The 23,939-nt window shown below is 40.9% G+C and overlaps 1 protein-coding gene and 2 long non-coding RNA genes across 5 annotated transcripts in view; all 3 read right to left on the reverse strand.

Moving 5' to 3' along the window:
* arhgef25a (Rho guanine nucleotide exchange factor (GEF) 25a) overlaps positions 1–23,939 on the reverse strand; it is a 67,400-nt gene that overhangs the window by 31,133 nt on the left and 12,328 nt on the right. Inside the window, exon 1 of one of the 3 annotated variants that reach the window (XM_028016122.1) lies at positions 22,969–23,518. The exons of the other annotated variants lie outside the window; for them this stretch is intronic. Within the exon in view, the coding sequence (XP_027871923.1) occupies positions 22,969–23,077 (109 nt within the window). The 5' untranslated portion in view covers positions 23,078–23,518. Of the gene's footprint in view, positions 1–22,968; positions 23,519–23,939 lie in introns of those variants that run through there. 3 annotated transcript variants of the gene reach the window in all.
* On the reverse strand, positions 3,823–4,968 carry LOC114143833 (uncharacterized). Its single transcript, XR_003595335.1, has 2 exons — positions 4,036–4,968; positions 3,823–3,922 (listed from the first exon to the last, which is right to left on the reverse strand). It is a non-coding gene; the product is annotated as an uncharacterized LOC114143833 (long non-coding RNA).
* Positions 9,135–9,765, reverse strand: LOC114143826 (uncharacterized). Its single transcript, XR_003595333.1, has 2 exons — positions 9,348–9,765; positions 9,135–9,234 (listed from the first exon to the last, which is right to left on the reverse strand). It is a non-coding gene; the product is annotated as an uncharacterized LOC114143826 (long non-coding RNA).

Consider the following 23,939-nt stretch of genomic DNA (forward strand, 5'->3'; position numbering starts at 1 on the left):
ACTTCGTCTGGGTATATTAGTGTAGACAAAATAAGAGGGTGAATCTTGGGCAAATGGAAAACAGGGATTTTTCTGCCTTTTATAGCATAATTATGAAATATTACAAAGTAGACAGAGGTCAACACTTGCCAGAAGGACTAAGGAGAAAATTAAAGCACAAAGAGAGCAAACACTGAGAGAGTTGGTATCATCTTACTGTGTTTAACAGAAGACAGGAGGAAGGACAGCTCCACGATTGTTGTTGTTCCTGTGTGTGCCATATGCGAGTGTTTTTATGTCCATAAAGTCACACACCGCACTCAGACAAGTGAGCAGTGGTTTCCTGTCCTCCTGTTGACCTACTTTAAGCAGACACACACACACACAACCCAATGCACTCACTGCTGTGATTCCCAGAGCACAGAAGGAAATACGTGGTAGACACATCAAGCGGCGCACAAACAAGTCGCCAGGGTCGGCTTCCTGCTGTCAGCACTCACAGTGTCACATTCTGTGGCAGATTTTTTTAAAATTTTTTATCAGGATCAAAGCCATGTCATTCTCCAGCAACAAAAAAAAAAGAGAGAAATCAAGCTTTTGTTAATCCTGTCGTCTTTATAAGGAAGTGGGGGAAAAAAATTAATCGAGAGGCTCCTCATTACGGGCTTTAAACAACTTTAATTATTAGACAGATATCAAGCATGCCTAGTGTGACTCAGAACCAGGTCAACAGCAGAATGGTGATACATCTGAATTTGTGAAGGGTGCATGTTTACGTCACAGATGTTGCTCCCTGCTGAAATAATCCTCCTGACATTTCAGATGAGCTTTCGATTGTTCTTTCAGAGCTCACTTTGCATCTGAATTGGATCTTTTCATGGACAAAAAAAAAAAAAGATGAGCGAGACAGAAAGATAGAGCGAGAGAGTCAGAGTGACAGAGAAAATCTAACCACAGACACTGGTTTTCCTCAGACCAGAGTGGGATACTGGAATTGTGTTTGTGGTTACTGGGCCTGAAAGCTCCAGACATTCCTTTAGAACCCTTCAGGATGATTTTCTGGTTCTATTGGGGTTTTTATTTATTTATTTATTTATTTTAAGCCCTTGAAAAACATATCCATTCATTCACACAGAGTAGGTGCTGATTATTTTTCTCTCTTGGATTACTTTCGCAAAAGATCAGGTGCTGTGATTTTACCGGACATGTGTTAATAACACCGGATGCTCAAACAACTGTATAAATCTGTCTGTCGGACCTGCTTAGTTTTGGGCATTTTGTACATTTAAATTCCTTACAATTAATGCAGGAAAAATAACTATCAGAATCAGATTACAAATTATTTTATTGTGTGTAACAGTGTATTTATGTCTCTGTATGTGTGCCCTAGTTATTATAGCAAAGATCTTCTCTGCGTCAGCTGCAAGAGTGCTCACAGAGGGTTGATTGTGAGGGTTGACTGAAGACACACACAGAGTAAAAGACCAAGAGCAACCCCCCAAAGAACGGCAAGAACACACTTATTTCTTGGGGCAAACAAGGCTGCCATTAGGGCCCGGGGTGCCTGAGAACACACAGCAAATTAAAAGCGATTATGATTTCGCTTGGCAGCTGTGGCAGTGCCAGCAAGGAGGCCTGAAAGGAGAGCCGGGCACAAAAACTGCAGTTTCCTGCTGGGCTGCAAAGGCGTGGAGCTTCTCCAACTGGCCCCAACCTGGATCGCGCACATCACACACACGCTCTCCAGAAGATCACATCTGTCAACTGCAAGATTTAGACACACACACACAAAAGTTGAAGTAGAAGTTTATGCCTCATTCTGCTCTGGTACACAGGCTTGGCCTCCAGACATGGTGGTATAATGATCCTCAGTTAGACTTGATGGTATTTCCAGACACATATTTTCATTCCTTTCCACAGCTCTGCATTTCTCCCCATACTCATTGCCATAGCAACTAAACCCAGTAGAAGAGGGAGAGAGGGACAGCAGCACAAGAGATTAGCCATTTAAAAAAAAAAGCTCAACCTACACATGTGGGCACGTACAATAAATCATGTTATACATAGCTACATACGTGGCGCTCGCGCACTCTTTCTCACACATTCACACAAAAGGAATCATTAGCATGGATTGGTATAAACGCTTCTGCAGTAACCCAGCACAGTATAAAACTGTCAGGTTTTAGTGGACATTTGTAAAACAATACGGTGGGTGCAGAGAGGATGCATCTGAAGAGCTAATTTCACATTCAGAAAACCATCTGCACCTGCCATCCTTTGTGTGCTTCAGATCAGATCCTCTCCATATGGCCATTCTCAGGATGTCTTATGAATAATCAAAATCTATTCAAGTGTTGTAGGGCGAGCTTCAACACTCACCTCCACATTTATATCCCAGGCCACATCCACGCTCTGGATCTTTACTCGGGGCTTTCAGGTTAATCAGACCTTAAGATTACAGTGAATAAAAAGCTGTTACAGCTTTATTAAGGCTCAATATACTTATCAACTGGTCCCATTTAATTTTGGGGGGGCAGTGTTCCTTACCTCTCAAGTATTGCAGCTATGCTTTTGGTCTTGCTAACATCAATTAATTTGGAGGAAATAAAGGAAATCCCATTATTTGAAACCTTGTTCCCAATACCAGCTCAAACCAAAGAGATGTATGTGCTCAAGTGTGATCATCTGGTTCGTCAGGGCAGCTGTTGGGCCAAAGTATTAGCTGCAGTGAGGTTTCTCAAGGCTATCTTTAAAGTGAAAGTTTGTGTCAATTGCAGTGATCAATAGTACATATGGATCAGTGACAATCGCTGTGTCATCTGATGACAAACAGGGGACAAGTCAGTGTGTAGCATACTGACGATACATTGATCAGGCAGAATACAGAGGAAAAGGTATACAGAAAGGTTATTTTGTGGCTAATGCTGTAATATCAATGAGGTTCACAGAGAACAAAGCTTTGCTAACCCACTAATACTGAAGACAATACTGTGGTGTATCACTGATAAACCATCAGTTAATCTTCATGTAGTGGAAGAAATACCCACTGGTCAACCTCGTGCTGTTTTTTCTTTTTTCTTCAGATCATGAAGCTTTTCTTCCTATACAGCCTTCTGTGTAGCTTTGGGACAACATGGAGCTTTTCTATTGTTATTACATCTTACAGACTGAAGACTGAGGGTAACTGAGGCTTTGTACTGATGGTCTCTTCCATTCTGCAGATCTAATATCATCTCTCTGATTTTCATTGACAGATCGATTGTCTTGCCTTTTGTGGTTGGAGAGAGTGAACTGGAGACAATATTATTTTTTTGAACAGGTGCGTTTTATAGACAGTCAGAGATCAGGTCAGTAGAATCTGCAATCGACTGACTCATTACTTAAGCAAATAAAAATGTTATCAGAACCAGAACTCTGAATGAATTTTTGCATTAGAGCACACACCGAAAAAACATACGCGTTAAAAAATAACAAAATTTGGGTTATTTTCAGATCCAGTATTCAGAGAAATATGAAGTGATTAAACTTTGGGTTGATTTAACGCAGCAGATTTGAGGAATGGGTTTGACCCAGCATACTGATTTAGATTTCAAACCCCAAAATGGGATAAAGTGACTTGTATAATATTCATTCTTACAAAGAGAGGGTTCAAAAATCAAGAATCACCAAAAACCAAACATAGTAAGTCAGTAGTTGTAATGAAGAGATCTTCATTACTGGGACTATTTTACTGAAATCACTGTATTGCATTTTTAAAGTATTTTTGCACTTTATTAACAAGCACTTTATTTAGCACTGCACTTTAAGCATAGATTTGCACATCAGTAACAATTTGCACACAAGAAGTTTTAATTGTATTTATTGAGTATTTTTAGACATTAGCATGTAGCCTTTTGTTCTGGGCTCTGCACAGCTGCTCCTCATTGACGAGTGAGGTGGTTGCCTGTGGAGGGAGGATAATTGTTACTCAGAGCAATGAGCTACTAGTGGGTAAAACTGAGCAAATGCGTTGTGCATAATCTGTTGGGTGTGGAGTGCTAATGTAGAGTGACTCACCTGTCTTTTCTGTGTCCTCTCCAGGGTGTTTGGACAAATACTGCCCCGGGGGTCCAGACACCATATATAGTCTCCGGGAGAGGCCATTGAAAAGTGTGGGGGGGGGAATTGTTTATGGGCTTTGTGGTGTTTCATTTGGTGTAATGATAAAACATAAAATATTTATAAAAAGTAAATGGAAATGTTTATATTTAGTAAAAGGTATTTTAATTAAATAAGTGGATATTGATGAATTGAGATTCCCCTGTGAATTAAAGGTGGTTTGATCCGTCACAGCTGGGACTATTTAAGACTGCAGTTTTCACCTGTGAAGTGTTGGTTGATGTTGTGTGAAGAATAAAACCACTGCTGTTTTCCACCTGACTCTGCCTCAACGCTTCATCGTCACTGTAAAATCCTACCGCGAACGGCTACCTTGTTACAAGTGGTGTCAGAAGTGGGCCATTCATGCCACAGTGAGAAGATGATGACCAGAGGTGGTAAAAAGCTAGGCCAAGAGGGAGAGCCTGATGAAGGAGCTGGAGCTTCCTCTGAAATGGAGACCATGGCAGCGACCAACCCTGAAGATAAGTTGGAGGAACTGACAGTGTTGGTGAAAGCTATTATGCGGTCTCAAGCGGCTAGAGACCTGAAGATTGATAAAGATTTTTCCCGCCAGGAGCAAAGGTGGAAAAGCATACAGCATCAATTTCAACAAATGCAGCTTCAAGTGCATGCTGTACTTGAAAGACCTGATGTATCAGAAGCACATGTTCAACCCACAACAGCTGAAGCACATGAAGAAGAATCAGATGGTGGTGATGTCCAGGTAGCTCATGGTTCCAGGTCCAAAATTGAACCAAGATTTCTTCCCTTATCCACGGATGACGACATTGAGCATTTTCTGATGACGTTCGAGAGGATGGCCCAGGTGTGTTGTTGGTCTAGAGATGAGTGGGCGGTCCGTCTTGTTCCTCTGCTGACAGGCAAGGCCCGCACAGCCTATGTTCTAATGGATATGGCTGACTCTGAGAACTATGACAACGTGAAAGAGGCAATTCTGGCAAAATATGAAATCACTGCTGACACTTATCGACGCCGCTTCAGATGCCTGAAGATTGAACCAGGTGAGACGCCACGTGAACTTTATGTGCGATTGAAAGACTTGTTTTCAAGATGGATTAAACCTGATAAATTTACTGTGCAAGAAATATCTGAGCAGATAATTCTGGAGCAGTTTCTAAGAATGGTTAATCCAGAGTTGGAGATCTGGATACGTGAGCGTGACCCGAAGACGGCAAAAGAAGCAGCTGCTCTTGCGGAGGTCTTCACATCAGCCAGGAAGGGGAGCAAGAGCACCTATTTTGGCCGAGAGACTCACTATGCCCTATCAAGTAAGTCCACTGGGGGTGAACAGGGCTCTGGTCAAAGTCAGACTAGAAATGTTTCTAGTTCAAAGCAGTTCCCTTCCCAAAGACCTCCCAATGTTAAAAAGTCATTTCCCAAGTCTTCAGTCAAAGATATTAGATGTTACAACTGTAATGACTTTGGCCATACACAACACTTCTGCCCCACCCTTAAATCAAAGCCATCACTTTTGTGTTCAGTTCCAAGACCAGCTATTGAGGCTGTAGAAAAGAAAGTGTGCACTGTTTCTGTTCTAGTTAATGGGCAGAAAGAAGAAGCTTTGCTTGATTCTGGGTGCTTCCAGTCTCTAGTGCGTGCTAGCTTACTCTCAGAAGAAAAGCTAAGTGGGGTGGGGGTTAAAATAAGCTGTGTACATGGAGATGAACATGTCTACCCTAGTGCTGAGGTGTATTTGACAGTGGGAGGTCAAACATACCTGGTACAAGTAGCTGTAGTTCCCTCTTTGCCATACTCAGTTATACTTGGTAATGATATTCCCACTCTCTTTGACCTTATTCACCAGTCAGACTATGAACCCCAAGTGCTTACCAACAGAGATACAGGGGATTTATGTCCTACATCTGATATACCAGTAGAACCATTGAAACCTTGCAATGTAGTCACAAGAGCTCAAAGTTCAAAGACGGTGTTGGAAGAGCTGCCCTTTTTTGGGGAGTCTCTGGAAACAAGGCTAGGAAAAACTAAAAAGTCAAAAGCTCAGAAAAGAAGGGAGAAATTCAAAGGCTCAGGTGATGAAGGGATAGAACAGTTGTCTAAGCCAAATAACTTGTTTGAGTTTGACATTCCCTCAGATTTAGGTGCACTACAGAGAGATGATCCTACTTTAAAACCTTGGTTTGAAAAAGTAACTGGATTGGGAGGAACTAATCAGCGCCGGTTAGACTTCCTGGAAGATGCGGTGTACATAATCAAGGGAGGTATTTTATATCAGAAGAAGGGACAGTGTGAAACATTAGCCCTTCCACAACAGTTCAGGCACAAAGTTATGGAGCTGGGCCACTCAATTCCGTGGGCAGGTCATATGGCTTTTCATAAAACGCTGAGTAGAATCAGTAGCCGGTTTGTTTGGCCAGGAATGTATACCCAGATTTCTAAATTTTGTAGTTCCTGTGAAAAATGTCAGTTGACTTCAGGCAGAGGAGTAGCACGAGCCCGGCTACAACCGCTGCCAATTATTGAAACACCTTTTGAAAGGCTCGGCATGGATATTGTGGGCCCATTAGAAAGGAGCTCGACAGGTTACCGTTATATATTGGTGATATGTGACTATGCTACACGGTACCCTGAAGCTTTTCCTCTTAGATCCATTAAAGCCCGACATGTTGCTAATTGTCTCCTGCAGTTTTTCTCTAGAGTAGGAATACCAAGAGAAATTCTCACAGATTGTGGGACAAACTTTTTGTCCAAACTATTGCAGCAGGTTTATAAATTATTAGGGATTAAGGGACTTAAGACCACCCCTTACCACCCCCAAACAGACGGGCTAGTGGAAAGATATAATCAGACTCTCAAAAATATGCTGCGCAAGTTTGTCTCTGACACAGGTGCTGACTGGGACCAATGGCTGCCGTACCTGTTATTTGCTTACCGGGAGGTACCACAAGTGTCCACAGGTTTCTCACCCTTCGAACTATTGTATGGGCGTCAAGTGAGAGGTCCGCTGGATCTACTGAAGGACTGTTGGGAAGACGCTAAGCCAGAGGGGGAAAACATTGCAGCATATGTCCTCAACATGAGAGAGCGATTGCAGGAAATGGCATCTTTTGCACAGGACAACATGAAAGCAGCTCAACAACATCAAAAGACATGGTACGATCAGAAGGCCAGAGACAGAGTCTTCTTGCCAGGACAGAAGGTTCTGTTACTGCTTCCTACCAGCGACAACAAGCTGCTGACAAAATGGCATGGACCATATGAGATCACCAAACAAGTGAGTAAAGTGGTTTATGAACTGTACATGCCGGAAAGAGCTAAAAAGCATCAGACCTTTCATGTCAACTTGTTGAAAGAGTTCCACAGCCGACAAGAGCCTGTGCACCAGGAGCTATTTGTGAGAGCAGTTGAGGATGAGGAGGTGACTGAAAAATTTTTTCCAACTAGCATGTCAGACTGTGCTTTGGTTGACATTTCTCATCTGTCCCCTACTAAGCAGGACAAAATCAAACCTCTCTTGGACCCTCAGCTTTTTCAAGAAGTTCCAGGATTTACATCACTGGTTCAACACAAGATTCGGCTGAAAGAAGATGCACCGAGTCGTCAAAAGAGCTATCGCATACCAGAGCGGTTGGTTCCAGTACTGGAAAAAGAATTAAAGCTGATGCGGGATTTGGGTATAATTGAAGAGTCTAGTAGTGAGTGGTGCAGCCCGATTGTGTTGGTACCGAAGAAAGATGGCTCCCTAAGATTTTGCATAGATTTTAGATATTTAAATGCTGTGTCCAACTTTGACCCGTACCCGATGCCCAGGGTGGACGACCTACTGGAGAAAGTCGGTTCAGCAAGCTACATCACAACGCTGGATCTGTGCAAAGGATACTGGCAAGTGGCGTTGGCACCAGAGGCAAGAGAGCTGACCGCCTTTAAAACTCCTTTTGGTATGTACCAATTTAGAGTCATGCCATTTGGGCTACAGGGTGCCCCAGCAACATTCCAATGTTTAATGGATCATGTACTGAGAGATGTTTCAGCATTTTCTGCAGCATATTTAGACGATGTTGTGGTGTATAGCCAGTCCTGGGAGGAGCATCTGATTCACCTGCAGGAGGTCCTACACCGCATCAGGCTGGCTGGACTGACTGTTAACCCAAAGAAGTGTAATGTAGCCCAGAGAGAAGTGGAGTACTTAGGTTTTGTCATTGGATTTGGGAAAATAAAGCCTCAAGTGGGGAAGCTGGACGCAATCCATTCCTTCCCGGTTCCAACTACAAAGAAGAAGGTGAGAGGATTTCTTGGTTTGGTGGGCTGGTACCGAAAATTCATACCTTCTTTTGCCGAACGAGCAGCTGTACTGAACCATCTAACAAAGGGTGCAGCCCCCAACAAAGTGTGCTGGACAGAAGATTGTGATCGAGCCTTCAAAGATCTCAAGCAAGCGGTATGTACTCATCCTGTTTTGCACACACCAGACTTCACTAAGCCATTCATCTTACAAACAGATGCTTCGGGAGTGGGACTTGGAGCTGTCCTTCTACAAGAGGTGGACGGTGAAAGAAGACCTGTGGTGTTTCTGAGTCGGAAGCTGCTTGACAGGGAGACGAGATATTCAACAGTGGAAAAGGAGTGCTTGGCCATGAAGTGGGCTATTGAGGCCCTGAGGTATTATCTTTTGGGACGTCACTTTATTCTAGAGACGGACCATCGTGCCCTCCAGTGGTTGAGACGAATGAGGGATGCCAACGCCCGTATCGCTGGATGGTACTTGTCACTGCAGCCATTTGACTTCACAGTCCAGTACAAGCCAGGGAAGTCTAATGTGGTTGCTGACTGTTTATCCAGAGTGTCAGAGGACTGAGGTACTGTGCTTTTAAGAGAGGAGGGAGGAAATGTAATGAAGAGATCTTCATTACTGGGACTATTTTACTGAAATCACTGTATTGCATTTTTAAAGTATTTTTGCACTTTATTAACAAGCACTTTATTTAGCACTGCACTTTAAGCATAGATTTGCACATCAGTAACAATTTGCACACAAGAAGTTTTAATTGTATTTATTGAGTATTTTTAGACATTAGCATGTAGCCTTTTGTTCTGGGCTCTGCACAGCTGCTCCTCATTGACGAGTGAGGTGGTTGCCTGTGGAGGGAGGATAATTGTTACTCAGAGCAATGAGCTACTAGTGGGTAAAACTGAGCAAATGCGTTGTGCATAATCTGTTGGGTGTGGAGTGCTAATGTAGAGTGACTCACCTGTCTTTTCTGTGTCCTCTCCAGGGTGTTTGGACAAATACTGCCCCGGGGGTCCAGACACCATATATAGTCTCCGGGAGAGGCCATTGAAAAGTGTGGGGGGGGGAATTGTTTATGGGTTTTGTGGTGTTTCATTTGGTGTAATGATAAAACATAAAATATTTATAAAAAGTAAATGGAAATGTTTATATTTAGTAAAAGGTATTTTAATTAAATAAGTGGATATTGATGAATTGAGATTCCCCTGTGAATTAAAGGTGGTTTGATCCGTCACAGCTGGGACTATTTAAGACTGCAGTTTTCACCTGTGAAGTGTTGGTTGATGTTGTGTGAAGAATAAAACCACTGCTGTTTTCCACCTGACTCTGCCTCAACGCTTCATCGTCACTGTAAAATCCTACCGCGAACGGCTACCTTGTTACAGTAGTATTTGTTTTAAGATGAAGGGCTTTATATGTGCTTAACTGTGTATTAACAATTATAGAATCAAGTTAAATAAAAACTAAATATCTTTCAAACTGAATACAATGTATTTTTTACCACCTAATAATTTTGCAGTTCATCATGTTCAAGAGTCTTTTTCTGAAAATCTATAAGTTAAAAGAAAATGCTAATTTAGAGCTTTGTGCATCAAAACCCCTTCAGATGAAACTGGTACGTGTAGTTTAGATTGCACCAAAGTTCACTCTCAATAATGTCACTTCCCATTGTTTGCTTTGCTTCGTGTACTGTTTTGGAAAGTTTCTCAGTTGAGTATCCTCTGGGGAGAGCTGCAGAGAATACAAAGGAGAGCCACCAGGATCAGAAATCCCCCTCTGGTCTGTCAGCCACACTGATGTGTTGTAAATCAACAGTCACAGAAAAAATGCACTAGTGACACTGATAAATAAAAATATACTTTAATAGCTGCAATACTATAGAGTCTGATTTCAGATCCAGATTAAGTAAAGACATATAAACATAAATCTCAATTAACCTTTAAATTGGCAGACAACGTTTTTTTATTAAATAAAAATAAAATCCTTTTAGGTCACTTCCACTGAAACATAAAGTCACTGCCATATATGTATGACAAGTCTGTCTCTTTCTGGTCTTCACAGAAAAGATTGCCCTTATTAAAAATACATTTTAAAAGACCATGCAAGCCAATTACTGCTTAAACAAAAAAAGGATAAAATTAGCACTTTTACAGAAATGATTCTATGTGCGGGAACATTTCTCATTCCTCACCAGAAAAAGGTTTCTCACTTGGAAACACATGCCTGCGAGATTATAAATTAATTATAATCATGAAATTAAGAGAAGGAGCCATCAAAGTTGAGGAATGATGATAAAACATGATTCATGCGACACCACCAAGGCGAGGTGTTGTTAGACTTTTCATAATGTGTGTAGCATTGGTTTGGAATGGATTTTTAAGGCCAACCAACATGTTGTTGAATAAAACTAACCATAAACAAACTTTAAAAACAAGGTTTTAACAGATTCTTTATTCACTCATCGTATTCTGATGACCCAGTTGATTGTTGTTCTCAAAAGGGAAATGGGTAGTATACCGGTTTGCTAGGTTTCCATCCGCTGCTCTAAGAGAACTGTTTATTTGACTTCCTCCTGGTCATTGAACAAATCCCTATTTAAATCTTTGATATATAAACTAAGAGTCAGGTTTGATCTGGACATTTTCCCATCACTACTTTGGACTTGGGTGGCCCATTGTGTTACTGTATGCACTGATGCTTGAATTTGGTGCTCTAAAACTAATCGCATTACACTTTGGCTGCCGTGACCTCACTTTTTCTTTTTTATGCATTTTACATCTTTCTTCATTTCTGACATGGAAACAGCTACATATTTTGTGAGCTAAAAACCTGATTAAAAAGGAAGGAGCTGTAAAATAACCAAATACTGTATACCTGTTAAAGTCACCACAGCACAGCACTGATTAATAATTAGTATTTTACCAGAATGCAATGAGTAGATAAGACAATACAACAACTGAGTACAGAAAGCACCATTTTCATAGATTTCCCTGATGGCCGCATACATAAAATGAGCCATATGGGCTAAACGAGGGTATAGTTTTGCAGGGGTAAAGAGGTTGCTCTCCCCCTCTGCACTGTTGGAGAATTCTTTCTAAACAAGGTATGGAATGCACTCCTGTGTTTCATAATTTGTTCCCTCATTCTTCGCCTCTGCACGTTTACAAACAGAGTTCTGAGGAAGAAGGAAAAAGAGGGAGAAAGATTGTGGGAGACGGTGGAGCTGACATAGATGGAAGCCCTGGAAACATGTCAGGGCAAGGCGATTAAGTAGAGGAAAAAGGAAGGAAGAATGAAAAGTGAAAATAATGAAGAAAAAAAAGTAGGAAAGGTGGGAGGGTTAAGATATGATTAATAACTGGATGACTGACTGTGTGCTGACCAGAATGAAAAAGAGAGAGCTGTGGGGAAACAAAGAAAAGAGAAAATGAGAGTGGCCCAGGAGGGGTCCTAATGTTCAAGTTGGCAGATCAACCCAAAATTCTGACCAGCAAATTTCTTCATACAGCAGGAGACTGGGAACAATTGGTCCACTCCCCTTCAACACCACCATACTACATTTCACATTTCACACACACTCAGATTGTGTTTCTATCCGTCGCTGCTTTCCTCTGTGCAAAGAGCAACAGTATAAAGAACATCTCAGCTGCACGATACAGAGGAGGCAGGGGGGCCTGGAGTAGGAGGGGGTAGAGGAGGTGGCGAGGTGGAGAGAGGGAGAGAGGGGTGGGGAGGGGCTGGGAGTGCAAAGTTTAAAAATATCTCAGAAACACAAGGCTAGGGCCACAGCCGGCCAGCATACCTTCAATTTCAGCCATTTTGGTTGCTTTTTTCCATACTGTCTGAAGTCTGCCTTATAAGCTGATGACAGCAAAGATGATTCATCCAGCTGAGACATAAAAAGACTTTCACAGAAACTTTTCTCCCAGCATTTGCCAGCAGGGCTGTTTTCTGTCAAAAGTGGCCCCGGCTTGTTATCAACGTGTATTCATGCGTCTCCGAGGTCGCAGGTTAGAAACCGAAAACTTGGGGGTCGGGGGGGGGAACTGAAACTGAAAGCAGACATGGTAATGCAAGACACTGAACCCTTCCACCTCTGTGTCTGTAACACATCACCACTAATCTCCAAAGGGCCAAATGGACAAAAAAAAATGTAAAAAATGTTCAAGTTTTTTTCCCCTTTCTAATCAATGAGTCATGTGTTCTAGTCACTGTCTGTGTATTGCATGCTCTCTGCAGGATTTTTTGTTTGTTTGGAGGTGGGGTGGAGGGGGTGATCTAACTGTGCCCTCTTATGTGCAGCAGGTTGAAGATGATTTGCCTTGAAGGCAAGTGTGTCATTCTAGATTTGGAGATTTGGCTTTTATAATCAGACCCACACACGCAGCAAAACTGTGTCACAATATCATGACACGCAAAGTTTAATCAAACATCTGCAGCATTTCTTTTTAGCAGTGTCATAGAAGCCTTTGTTCTCCCTAGCTTCACAATTCAGCCATGTAAATGTGTGTGTGGTGGGGTGTGTAGGCGTGTGTATCATTGCTGTGGGGGATCCTTGTTCTCGCTGCATGCATGAGTCAACATCAGTCCCCCTTACTCACAAACAGGCTCAGATGGGAAAAGGAACATGTACAGTTTAGATGCAAGAGGAAGACTTGAAATAGATCTTTTAGAGAAGAACAAGAGACAAACTTCAGAAAAGACTGATAAAGATTAAAGCTGCAGAGTTTAATCTATAGATTGTAACCTGCCACCCCCCATGTAAAGTCACTTTTCTTCCAGTCGCTCAGAGCTCAGGTGAAGCAGTTTGCTACGTTTATTAGCAGAATGAGTTAAATGTCACGATTCTTCATCTGAAAGTGTTACTTCCTGGTTTGGGTTCTTTGGGTGGAGGAAAATAGAGCATTGGAAAATCTTGTTCCTTACTGTCAGTTTTATTGATTCATCCATCCATCCAGCCAGCCAGTCAATTATCACTGCAGCGTTTTGTGAATTTTTCCCGATGTTTAAAGCACAGAGATTATTCTACTATGAAAGGCCTTTGAGTTTTCTTTTACTTTCACTAAATTCTAATTTTTTTCTGCATTCTCTCACATAAAAAAAGAAGCATTATCCAAATCTATTTCATTATTAAGTCGGTAGCTTGGATTTCCAGTCTCTGGCCCATGAGTCTAATTGACTGTGGGCATCATAAGCACACCATTTTCCAAATGGTTTGTCAACAGTCTTTGCTGGGAAGCAGGTCTCCCTAATGGCCCTCTGGTAGGTAGCCTGCTAATGTGTTGCACAGAGTTAAAGTGGAACGGGCTTTTGTCTTTCATTTTACTATCCCTCTACCTGTGTACAGTGTCCTCTTGGCTGTCTCTATCACATTGACTACTCAGTCAATAGTCCTTTCCATGCTGTATTGTCATTATGTCACGTAGAGTCGTGTGCAAAATTCTTGACTCTTTCCCCACACATTTCTGTGTTGGATCTAAGGATTAAAGATTAGTTTTACCGGTATGTGAATATTTTTTGATAAATCACTTGTTTAGTTGCCTTGATAGGAATTTTAACTGTGAGCGAAGTGTAAAAAGACTCTAAAACTCGAGGGACAAGCTCCCGTTTGTGTTTACTCATAATAGATAGCTAGCATACAAACATCTCACAAAGACAGTTCACCTTTCTGTTGTATAACTGAAGCATTTAAAATGCCAAACATGATGTATGACGCATATTTACTTAGCACTCTTAGCTGAAAACTTGGTAAATAGTAGAACATTGCAGGAGAATAGGATCTGTGTCAAGTCTAACCTTTTTTTGTCTTCTGAAGACATGATGTTCATATACCTTTATTCTGCTGAAAACAATATTAATGTCTTTGTTTACAATCTACTGTTCACAAAGTCCATAGAAAACGCTGAAAGACCTTCAGAAGGCCTGGAGAACCATCGATCAAAGCAACTTCTTACTCCCCAAAACAAATTTCGTAAATAAATCAGCTGTGGTTTGAAACTTTTGCTCAGTGCCATATTTACGGTAAGCATTATTCTTTCTAAATTGTCTCAGTCATGCAAGCCGTCACACACACACACACACACACACACACACACACGCCTGTTTTCCAAATAAGTACTGCTTGTATTTCATGTCATATTGATTAAAATGTGGAAACAATTTGTGGCAAGGGTGTCTGTGCATGAAGCCACAGAAAGACTCTGATTAGCCCCACAACCTTCTGAGGAAAAACGAATGGGTTACACGCAGGAACGACAGCCATCTAGCAAGGCATTTAGTCTCAATGACAGCAGCTGAAATCGCACAAGTTTCTCTATTTTTTCTCTCTGAAAAGTGTGAGAGGAGTTGATTTCTCTCTGCATGCAAGCATCAAGAAGGCAAATTCTCTATTTTGCATCTATTTTGTGTCATCATTTAGCATATAAAGTAATTATTTCCATGATAGGTAGGAAATTAATCATCCTGCTCTCTGACATTTCCTCCAGAGTCTACTGAGAAGCCTTTTCAGAATTGATGACTCAACATTTTTCATTGACAGATTTGTCCAGGACAACCAAACAAAAAGCTGTGACGATGATGACGATGATGGTCACATCAGAAATCCGGCATCTCACACTTCTTTGTCACACAGTCCTTTGAAAAGATATTTACCCCGTTATGTACTTTTATCTATTTCTTTTCCTTTTTTCAAAATGAAATGTTTCTGTTTATAAAAGAGACAACGAAAACCTGAGTAAATACAAAAAGGTATTTTCAAGTAAAATGCAATTAAGTTATATGGCGCCTTTCAAGATTTAAAATTAGTAAATGCTTCACCACCGCAAGTGAAGAGCAAAAAATTAAGAGAAATTAATAAAAAATAATATTTAAAAAATATGTTTCTATTAACAAACAAGTTCGAAAGCAGATAATTTCAGAGTCCCGGTGTCAGTGAACAAAAACCATAGGTAGAACCTGAGCATGGGACATAAAGGTGAAGAACCCATCTGAAAAAATTCTGGTGCCTCTCTGTGTAAAGCTCTCCAAGTCAGTAAAAGAATTGCAGTCTGAAATCAACTTGAAGCAAGATGTACATGCATCCAGATTGGAGTCACATGTGGAAACCTGGAGGATTTTAATAGAAGCCTGGCAGCAGCCTTTTGAACAACTTGCAGGAGACTTATGTGTAGTGTGTTGCAATAATCTAGTCATGAGGAAGCAAAAACATGAATAACCATGTTTAGGATGAGAGAAAATGGTATTTAGATTGGCAATATTTCTCAGATGATAAGAACAAGAATAAAACAGAGAATTGACATGCATCCGAAGTAAAAACCAGAATCAAAGTGCATCCCAGGGTTCCTTACAGAGAATTTTGTAAAAATAACTAAGAGGTCCAAAGGTCTCTTTTGTCCCAAACATACATTTTCCTGGTGTAAAGATAATAATTTTAGTTTTATTTTCATTTAATTGAAGAAAGAAGTTTGCCATCTACTCTTTACTAAAGACTAAGAAATTTACCAAATAGTGGAGTTCAGACATTTTATATGGGTAAACCAAATGAATATCTTCTGCATAACAATGTATTTAAAGGTTGACAGGCACAAGGGAGAGCAAGTACTATAAAAACAGAACAGGTCCAAATACCAAACCTGGGGGTACACCAAATAGAATTGAATAAATAGAAGATCTGTATTTACATTATTGTTATTTTTAGCTACTGATTTCACTTAACAAAACAGGATAACCAAATAACCCACAACCTCTGTGAAAAGGAATCCTGAGTAAATTGTGATATACTGTATCTGTTGAGTTTCGCCACCCATACACAGAGAACTGCATCACCCATAAATCAAGAAATCACTTCAATAGAACATATTAACACATGAAGTAGGAAAGAAATTTGGAAAAAATGGTCAATTGTGGAGATTTCCAGTGCCGATTTTATCCTTAGTTCTGATGTTGATACCACATAAAAGCAGAAAAGGTATTCGCAGAGGAGTTTGAAGACCAAAACCGCTGTTGACAGTAAAGAACTGGAAAGCCCATCTCAGATTTCCCCCAAAAAACATTTTGATGACTTTTCAGAATTCTGTCGACTGACAAATCAAAAATGAAATTTTTTGGAAATGGTGTCCAGTTACACGTGGCTTAAAACTAAACCCAGTATTTAAAAAAAGAACAACATAACTGTGGTCAAACATTAAACATGCCTTTGGTAATGTGATGGTGTGGGGCAGCTAGGCTTAGGGTGGAATTTGCTGTCTACCAAAACAAACTTGAGGAACAATCTCCCACCATTAGTTTGAGATCTTCACCTCCAGCTCTGCAATTCCACTCTAAAATAGCTCAGAACAAAAACAGAGTAAATATTTTTAGAATGGTCTAATCAAAGTTTGAACTTACAACTAATATGTCACGACTGTAAGCATTACCATGCAACCCTGCAATGTGGTTCAAAATAAAGAGTCAAAATGTATCCACAACAATAAAAGAAGCCTCTTTGTCAGTAGTTCATAGCATAATTAGTTGCATGCATCTTGTGTTAACTCAGATAATGATTGCCTTATATAAAAACTAGTGTTGTGACCTGAAACATTTAAGCGTTCAAAAACCACAGAAAACTGCAAGTGGGTTTTTTTAATGGCACTGTTTGTCATTTAACCTCAACTATTCCAGTTAAGATTTCCAGACAGTGTTTCAGCTAATGTTTGTTAGAAACACTCTTCCAAAGACAAAAAAGACATTATGTGCTGCAGTGACATGCCTGACCTATGAGAACAATGGTGAGGGCTGAGGAACTACAAGTCCGGCCTGCATTGTTCAGTGTTTCCTATAAACAACACAACAGCGCCTAAACGTTATTGCAGAGGTCACGGTTTCTTCCACCTTATGTGTGCTTATTGTGTTGTATTAGAGTTCTGATCAACATCAGCGTTAAAAAAGCTATTCCCTTTCTCACCTCTTGGCCTTGGTTCATTAGTTACTGGTAGGTAGCATTCACATAACCCAGCTGACAGACAAGCAGACGGGCAAAAAAAAGTCGCTGAAAACAGCAGCATGTCCAGATCTAACCTGGGAGAAGGAAGAGTGAGGTCGTCTGCGTTGTACTACCAGAGGGCATGTTCCGGTAAACAAGTTTAAATTTATTACGCGATGTCAGAAGAAACAAAGCAAGTAATGAGATTTTAATGGTGGTGATTAAAAACAGTTGTAGAGCACTACCCCTGCTAATATTTTCCCTCTGAAATGATGTTTAGTACATAAGTTGTTGCAGACAATTCCTCAACGTAATAACAAAATGTGCAAGGGAGTAGTACAATAGGACATAAGAAATTGTTACAGTAGACTTCGTGTGGTAGACTAACAGCATTGATGAAGGACAGATGGAAGGAAAAGCTATATGGTTTTAAAAGATATTTTCAAAATAAAATACATTTTGTGTTTCTACCAGCTTTACACATCAAGAGACTGAAATAGCTTCTCTAAAACATCTCAAAGTGACTCACGTTGAACAATGAGCATCTGTGAACATAAATGTTCAGGTCTTAACACTGGTTATGAATTGGAGGTAGGTCTGGGCTTTGACTAGGCCACTCTAGCATATAAAGTCACTTTGAGCAAAGCTCTGGCTGAATGTTTAGGGTGGTTCTCCTGCTGGGAGGTGAAACTTCAAAAAAAAATTGTTCATCCACCTTCCCATGAATGCTGATCTTTTTCCCCTGTTGTTGACGAAGAGAAGCGTCCAACAGCATGATGCTGCCGCCTTCATGTTTCCGTGTGGATGTGGTGCATTTAATAATGTGATGTGTTAGTAATATTCTACATATATAGCTTTGAATGTCAGCCAAAAATTTCTGGTTGCACTGACCAGAGGACATTCTTCCAGATGATCGTCCCCAAAATGAATTGTAGCAAACATGACTACTCTTTGTTGCATTGTTTTATCAAATAAAACCACAAAAAAATAAATAAATTAAAGCTTCTGGAAAATTGTGAGTGAATTGAAAGTGCTGACTTTGAAGTCAGCACTTGGTAGGTACTGCCTGGCTGTTCTGGAGCCAGCGTTGACTCTGTTTAGACTGACGTGGTTAAGTGTTGCAGGGTATGATACTGTTGGATCTGGTCGTTTTGATTACCTGCAGTTGTTTGCCGATTGTGTCTTGATTGGTTTTGTCTGTTTTGATTATCTACATCTTCAGTTTGTTCACCGATCGTGTCTCGATTAGTTTTGTCTGACTGGATGTAGTGGACCGCGTTGCTTCTGCTCCTCCATAACAACACTGGAAGCGAAAGGAGTAACGTCGTGTCCGTGTCGTTTTTCCCCTTTACAGGTAAAATTCTGACTTATCACCGTCAAGCTTAAATACAGGGTTCAAGCTGTATTTAGGTTCGTTAGATTTGTCGAATGAGCGGGGAGTGTTTGTGGCCTCTGCAATAATTTGAGTTTTTAATAGCTATGTTCATGTTAGCTTTCTGGCTAGCTGCGCCCTGGGCTACATTTTTTATTACTGTGTGGATATAACCACAATATTTGTGTGCAATGTTCAGCACTTAGTATTCTGGTGTCATTTTTCCCTTTACAGGTAAAATGCTGACTTATGAGGTTTAAAGCTGTATTTAGGTTCATTACATTTGTTGAATGAGCAGAGAATGTTGGTGGTCACTGCAATAACTTGAGTTTTCTTAAAGACCTATACTAATGTTAGCTTTCTGGCCAGCTGCGTCCTGTGCTACATTTCTTTTTACTGAGTGGCTATAACCACAATGTTTGTGTACAATGTTCAGCACTCAGTATGTGACAATGTAATGTTTAAAACTGCTCTTGAAATAATATAACAACACTGGAAGCGAAAGGAGTAACGTCGTGTCCGTGTCGTTTTTCCCCTTTACAGGGGTATCAACTGCTTGGTGCTTACTGTTAAAAACTGGAAGCACGCAAATATTTTCCAACTGCCTGATTGCTGTTTTATTTTTCAGACAGACTGTCAGCACAGATAATCAGGTGATTCAAGTGCTTAAAAAAATGCAATATGTCAAGAGAGAAGCTAAGTGTTTATTAATGTTAGTCCTCTAAAGCTGGAGGCGATTTGGAGTCAGACTTCAGCAGCTATTAGAGGTTTGGGTTTTGTATTCCAGCAGTGTCATCATGTTCGTCTTTTAATAACAATGTAGTCATGAAATAGCACATTTTATTGTATGAAGGAATAAGGTTTCTTTCTTGAGCTGTTAATGGGCATTGATGATATTCAGTTTACTAAGCGTAGTTGTGCATGGCTGATGGTCAAAAAAATTTGCTTATTTGCAGAGACTGAAGTATTTCCAACTAATAGACTCAAGCTCAGACCATGAACTCCAGCTCTCATTCTGAAGGAGCACAAACTGTTCAACAGCTGTTGATATTTTTGCTCCAAACAAATAATTTTTGCGGCCAATCCCGCTGACAGTTCCCAAGGCTGAAACGTGTCAACTAGCAACACAGTGTTTTCGTTGGCAGATGTCTGAGCACCTTGAGTGCCCATTGTTTTGATTAACGTGGCTCATTGAGAGACAACAGATTACTTAGCTGTGTTCAGAATGAGAGTAGGCTGTTGATCCTTTACATGTTGTACTTTACTGCCAATATAGTCCTGAAACACTACAAGTTGTTTAAAATTGGGAAAACTGTGTTTATTAAGGCGCCTTTTAATAGTCTGAAATGTTTAATTCCTCCAATCCCCCACATGTTTACATATTGCGAGCTAAGCGTGTGTGTGTATTTGCTATGATAATACATGCAGAAGGTGTAGTGGGGAGCAGCAGACGATGGAAAAGGAGAATATCCATTACATAAGAGATTAAAACCAAAGGAATTTAAGGTATGCGACCAAGAACCCTGGCCAATAATGTGAAAGTCAACTCCAGGAGCCCCCCTGAGTACGGAGACTCGGTGGGTAGCTCCACTGTACGTACCTTTGATGTAAAAGAGAACAAGCACACACCAGGGCACCAAGGCATAAACTCATATCATGCAATTAGACACCACTGTTGTTTTTACTTTGCTTTGGGCCACAGCAGCAGAGGTCATACTCTATGGGAGTGCAAAGCAACAGCAAGGACAGTGAGGCGACTGGCACACAGTTAGCGACAACCAAGCAGGAGAACTTTCAGCTCTACAGCAGAATGAGAGTATTTATGCTGCTTTTCTTTACAACGAGAAAGCACGATTTGGAGACAAAGAAGGCAAAAAGGCTGAGTTGGACAAAGATAGGATAAGTCATTGCTTTTGCAAGTTACCAGTAAAGTTGCAGTCTTTCCACTCAGCTGGAGGCTATCAAATCAAATCCCAAAGAAAGAGATTCTGATCACAAGCGAAGTTAAAACACCATGGCAAAACCAGGAACAAGCTGCCAGGGCAGGGGAAAAGCCTAAAATCATAGCTTATGGGGAAAATACTCGTTTTAGGTTTTTTGCTAGATATACAGAAGTCATGAAGAAACCAGGGCCTGCTTTAAATAGCAGTTTAAAATAGTAAACTTTGTGTTTTAATGATTGGCTATGCACACACTTTTGTCATTGGTTCCAGCCAATAATCTGCACATTTGACAGAATCATATGACTACTTGTCGCTACCACAACAAGATCTGTAACTTTGATTGTGAACTCTACAAGAGAAAAAAAGATAAGTCTCCACTTGGCACACTGATGCTGGATTCTATAGCAGCAGAAAGAGAGTGAAAGGACATGAGAATAATTAGACGTTTTAAAGTTAAGAGACTATAGTCCTTACTTTGCATATGACAACATCCTCTATAAAGAAATCAGTGACAAGAAAAGATGCCAGGACCATAGTATGAACAGAAGTATTGTAGTCTGTCTTTGGTTTACCTAAAGCAGATCAAGGCCTATATCTTTTGGGTTTTTTAACCCCACTTTCTTTTCCAGTTAGTCTTTGTTCTGACTCTTGAAGCTTCTTGTTGTTCCTTTGTTGAGTTCTGGAGTTATTTCCTTGGTTATTACTGTAACAATTTGAGATAACTTCCACTCCTCAACACATTTGCATAAAACACTTACAAATGTGTCTTTTCTCCTTTTCATCACAAACGTAGCTCTACAGAGAGTGATGCGGGGCAGCAATGTGCTCACCCTGCAGCACCCTGCAGTCTTTGGGGGGCTGAAAGCTTAAATGTCTGGAGCGAAGTCAGTCAGTTGGCCTCAGGCAAAACAGCACCATGTTGTCTGGATTGGTGGATGTATCTGTGGCTTCACATCAATCTGATCCAAGCATGTTGTCAGTAGATGCTCTGATATCAATTTTGAAATTAATTTTCCCAATTTATTATCTGCATTAATAAAAATGGCTATGATGATAGCCGAGCAATATCAGATCGTAAAGCAGGCTACTTATGAAAGAGTTTAGTAATTTTATAAGAAATTATTAAATCACCTTCTGCAAGCTCTGTATCAACCTTGGATGCACTGCATAGCCGCATAACATAGCTCATATTTATCCAAGGGTTAGCAATAAATATGAGCTGACAACGTAAATAGCATTTGCTTTGCATGCTAGTAGAGATGATGCTTTGTGTTTAGTGCATCACAAGATGTAATAAGATGTCCATGCTGCTTTGGGGTGTCCGTGTGTCACTAACAGGATAGTGTCTGCACAAAACCACGCTGTTGGAACGGCATTATCGTATTTATTTTTCCCCAGTATCTGGTACTCACCATCTGGGGTCTGTGTTTAACATGACCATAACGTGAAAGCTATTGTGTTTCCCTGCTAATCCTGCATCCCTAATGTACCGCTTGGGTTTCAGATGAGGTTCTGCGGATAGAGACTGAACTCCAAATGCAGCAATTAGTAGAAATTATTCAGGTTAAGTGAAAGGGTCATATAATATGCAACTTAATTGGATGTAGAGATCGTGTAAGATGGCTACAAATTGATAAAGTTGAGTGAGGTTTACTCGGGTAAGGCTTTATGTAAACACTTTTTCATGATGTCATATTTTCTCATCAAAAAGTTCCAAGCGGCATCACGAGTCATTCAGGCTGAAATCATGAACTTCCAAGTCTGCTGTGATATAGCAAATTCAGTCCAAATTCATCAAATGTTTGCATTGAGTCTGATTCGAGTCCACATCTTCTAGTGTCAATGGGAATAGAAAGACCAGTTGTTTCAGACCGGTTCTGCCTTTCACGCGCAACACATCATCTATTGACACACACTCATCACAATGACGAGGCCCACTTTCCAAATCCTACTCACAAACAAACTTGTGTTCCCCTCTCTGTCTTAAAGGGGAGAGTGTGTGATGCACTCCGTCCTTCCTGTTTCCCACTGTGCAGTCTTCTGGGGGGAAGGACATGCTTTGCCTGCTTGGATCCGGACGTGTATCACACACACTCAACCACACACGCACAAACACCCCTGTTGCTTTAGATGGGGGTACAAACTGAAGTCCACATTTTGAACTCGGCATATATTTGGAAAAACGAGTCAGAAAACAGTCTATCTAAACATGCAGGAGAGGTTCAGGTACTGCTTTAAGTTTAGTGATTGACAACAACTCAAGGAAGATTTTTTTTTTCTTATGTGTTGGTATGAGCATAATACTGACCTCTGACTCTGGCATAGCAGCAGCCACACTTAACTAGGATTTTTCGGAACAAGTGCTGGCAGCCACAGCCTCTGTGGTGGCGATGGTGATGGTGGTGGCCCCCTTTCATGCTGTTGAACCATGAGCAGAGGTGGGCATGGGGCCCAGCAGTCAGTCTCTATCCCCCCCACCTCTCTTTTTCAGCTTTACTCCAGCAAAAGTGTAAATCTCCAAAAAAGGTGTCAGCTGATCTTCTTCTTCTTCCTCCTCCTCCTTCTCCTCTTTTTTCTCCTCAGTTGACTATTAACAGTGCTGGAGCCCACATCCAAGACACTGGCAGTCCTCAAAAGAAGCAGGCAAGAGGAAATCCACACCAACAGGGGATTTGTTTTTTTGTTGTTGTCTTTTTTTTTCTTTTTAAAAGGCGGTGAAATATTCCTGCGAGCTCACCCCTACACTGAACATGTATTCTCTTCTCCCTGTCTCTCCGTTTTTTTTCCCTGCCTGTGCTTTCTCTCTGGTGCTGAGCTCTCGCCTCTGTGAACTGCCTGGTCAAATGACAGACGGGGAGACTGTTTCAGAGAGAGAGAGGGAGACGGAGATAGCAGGGGAGAGATAGAGAGAGAGTAAGGGGAGGGGTGAGAAGGGTGGAGTCTACGGATCTAGTTGTCGGCTATTCCAGTATAAGGTTCCCACTCCCTTGCTTTTTCTTTTTTCTCTCCTGTCCTCCACTCTTTTCTCCCACTCCCCTAGTTGATTTTTGTAGCTGCCTTTTTTCCATTTCCTCTCTTGTCGGCGACCCCCTCTGCCATGTCTGTTATCCTCTTTCCTACATGCTTGAGTCTCATTGTGGCAATCCTTAATGGGGAGCCTCAGACAGGACTAGATTAAATGTGTTCTCCTATGTCTGCTCACTTCTGACTCTGTAAATAGTAACACCCAGGTCTGTAGTGATAGCCTACTGATTGCTATTTAAAGGCCATATGCAGATT

The sequence above is a fragment of the Xiphophorus couchianus genome, chromosome 1, assembly GCF_001444195.1.
Source record: "Xiphophorus couchianus chromosome 1, X_couchianus-1.0, whole genome shotgun sequence".
Taxonomy (NCBI): domain Eukaryota; kingdom Metazoa; phylum Chordata; class Actinopteri; order Cyprinodontiformes; family Poeciliidae; genus Xiphophorus; species Xiphophorus couchianus.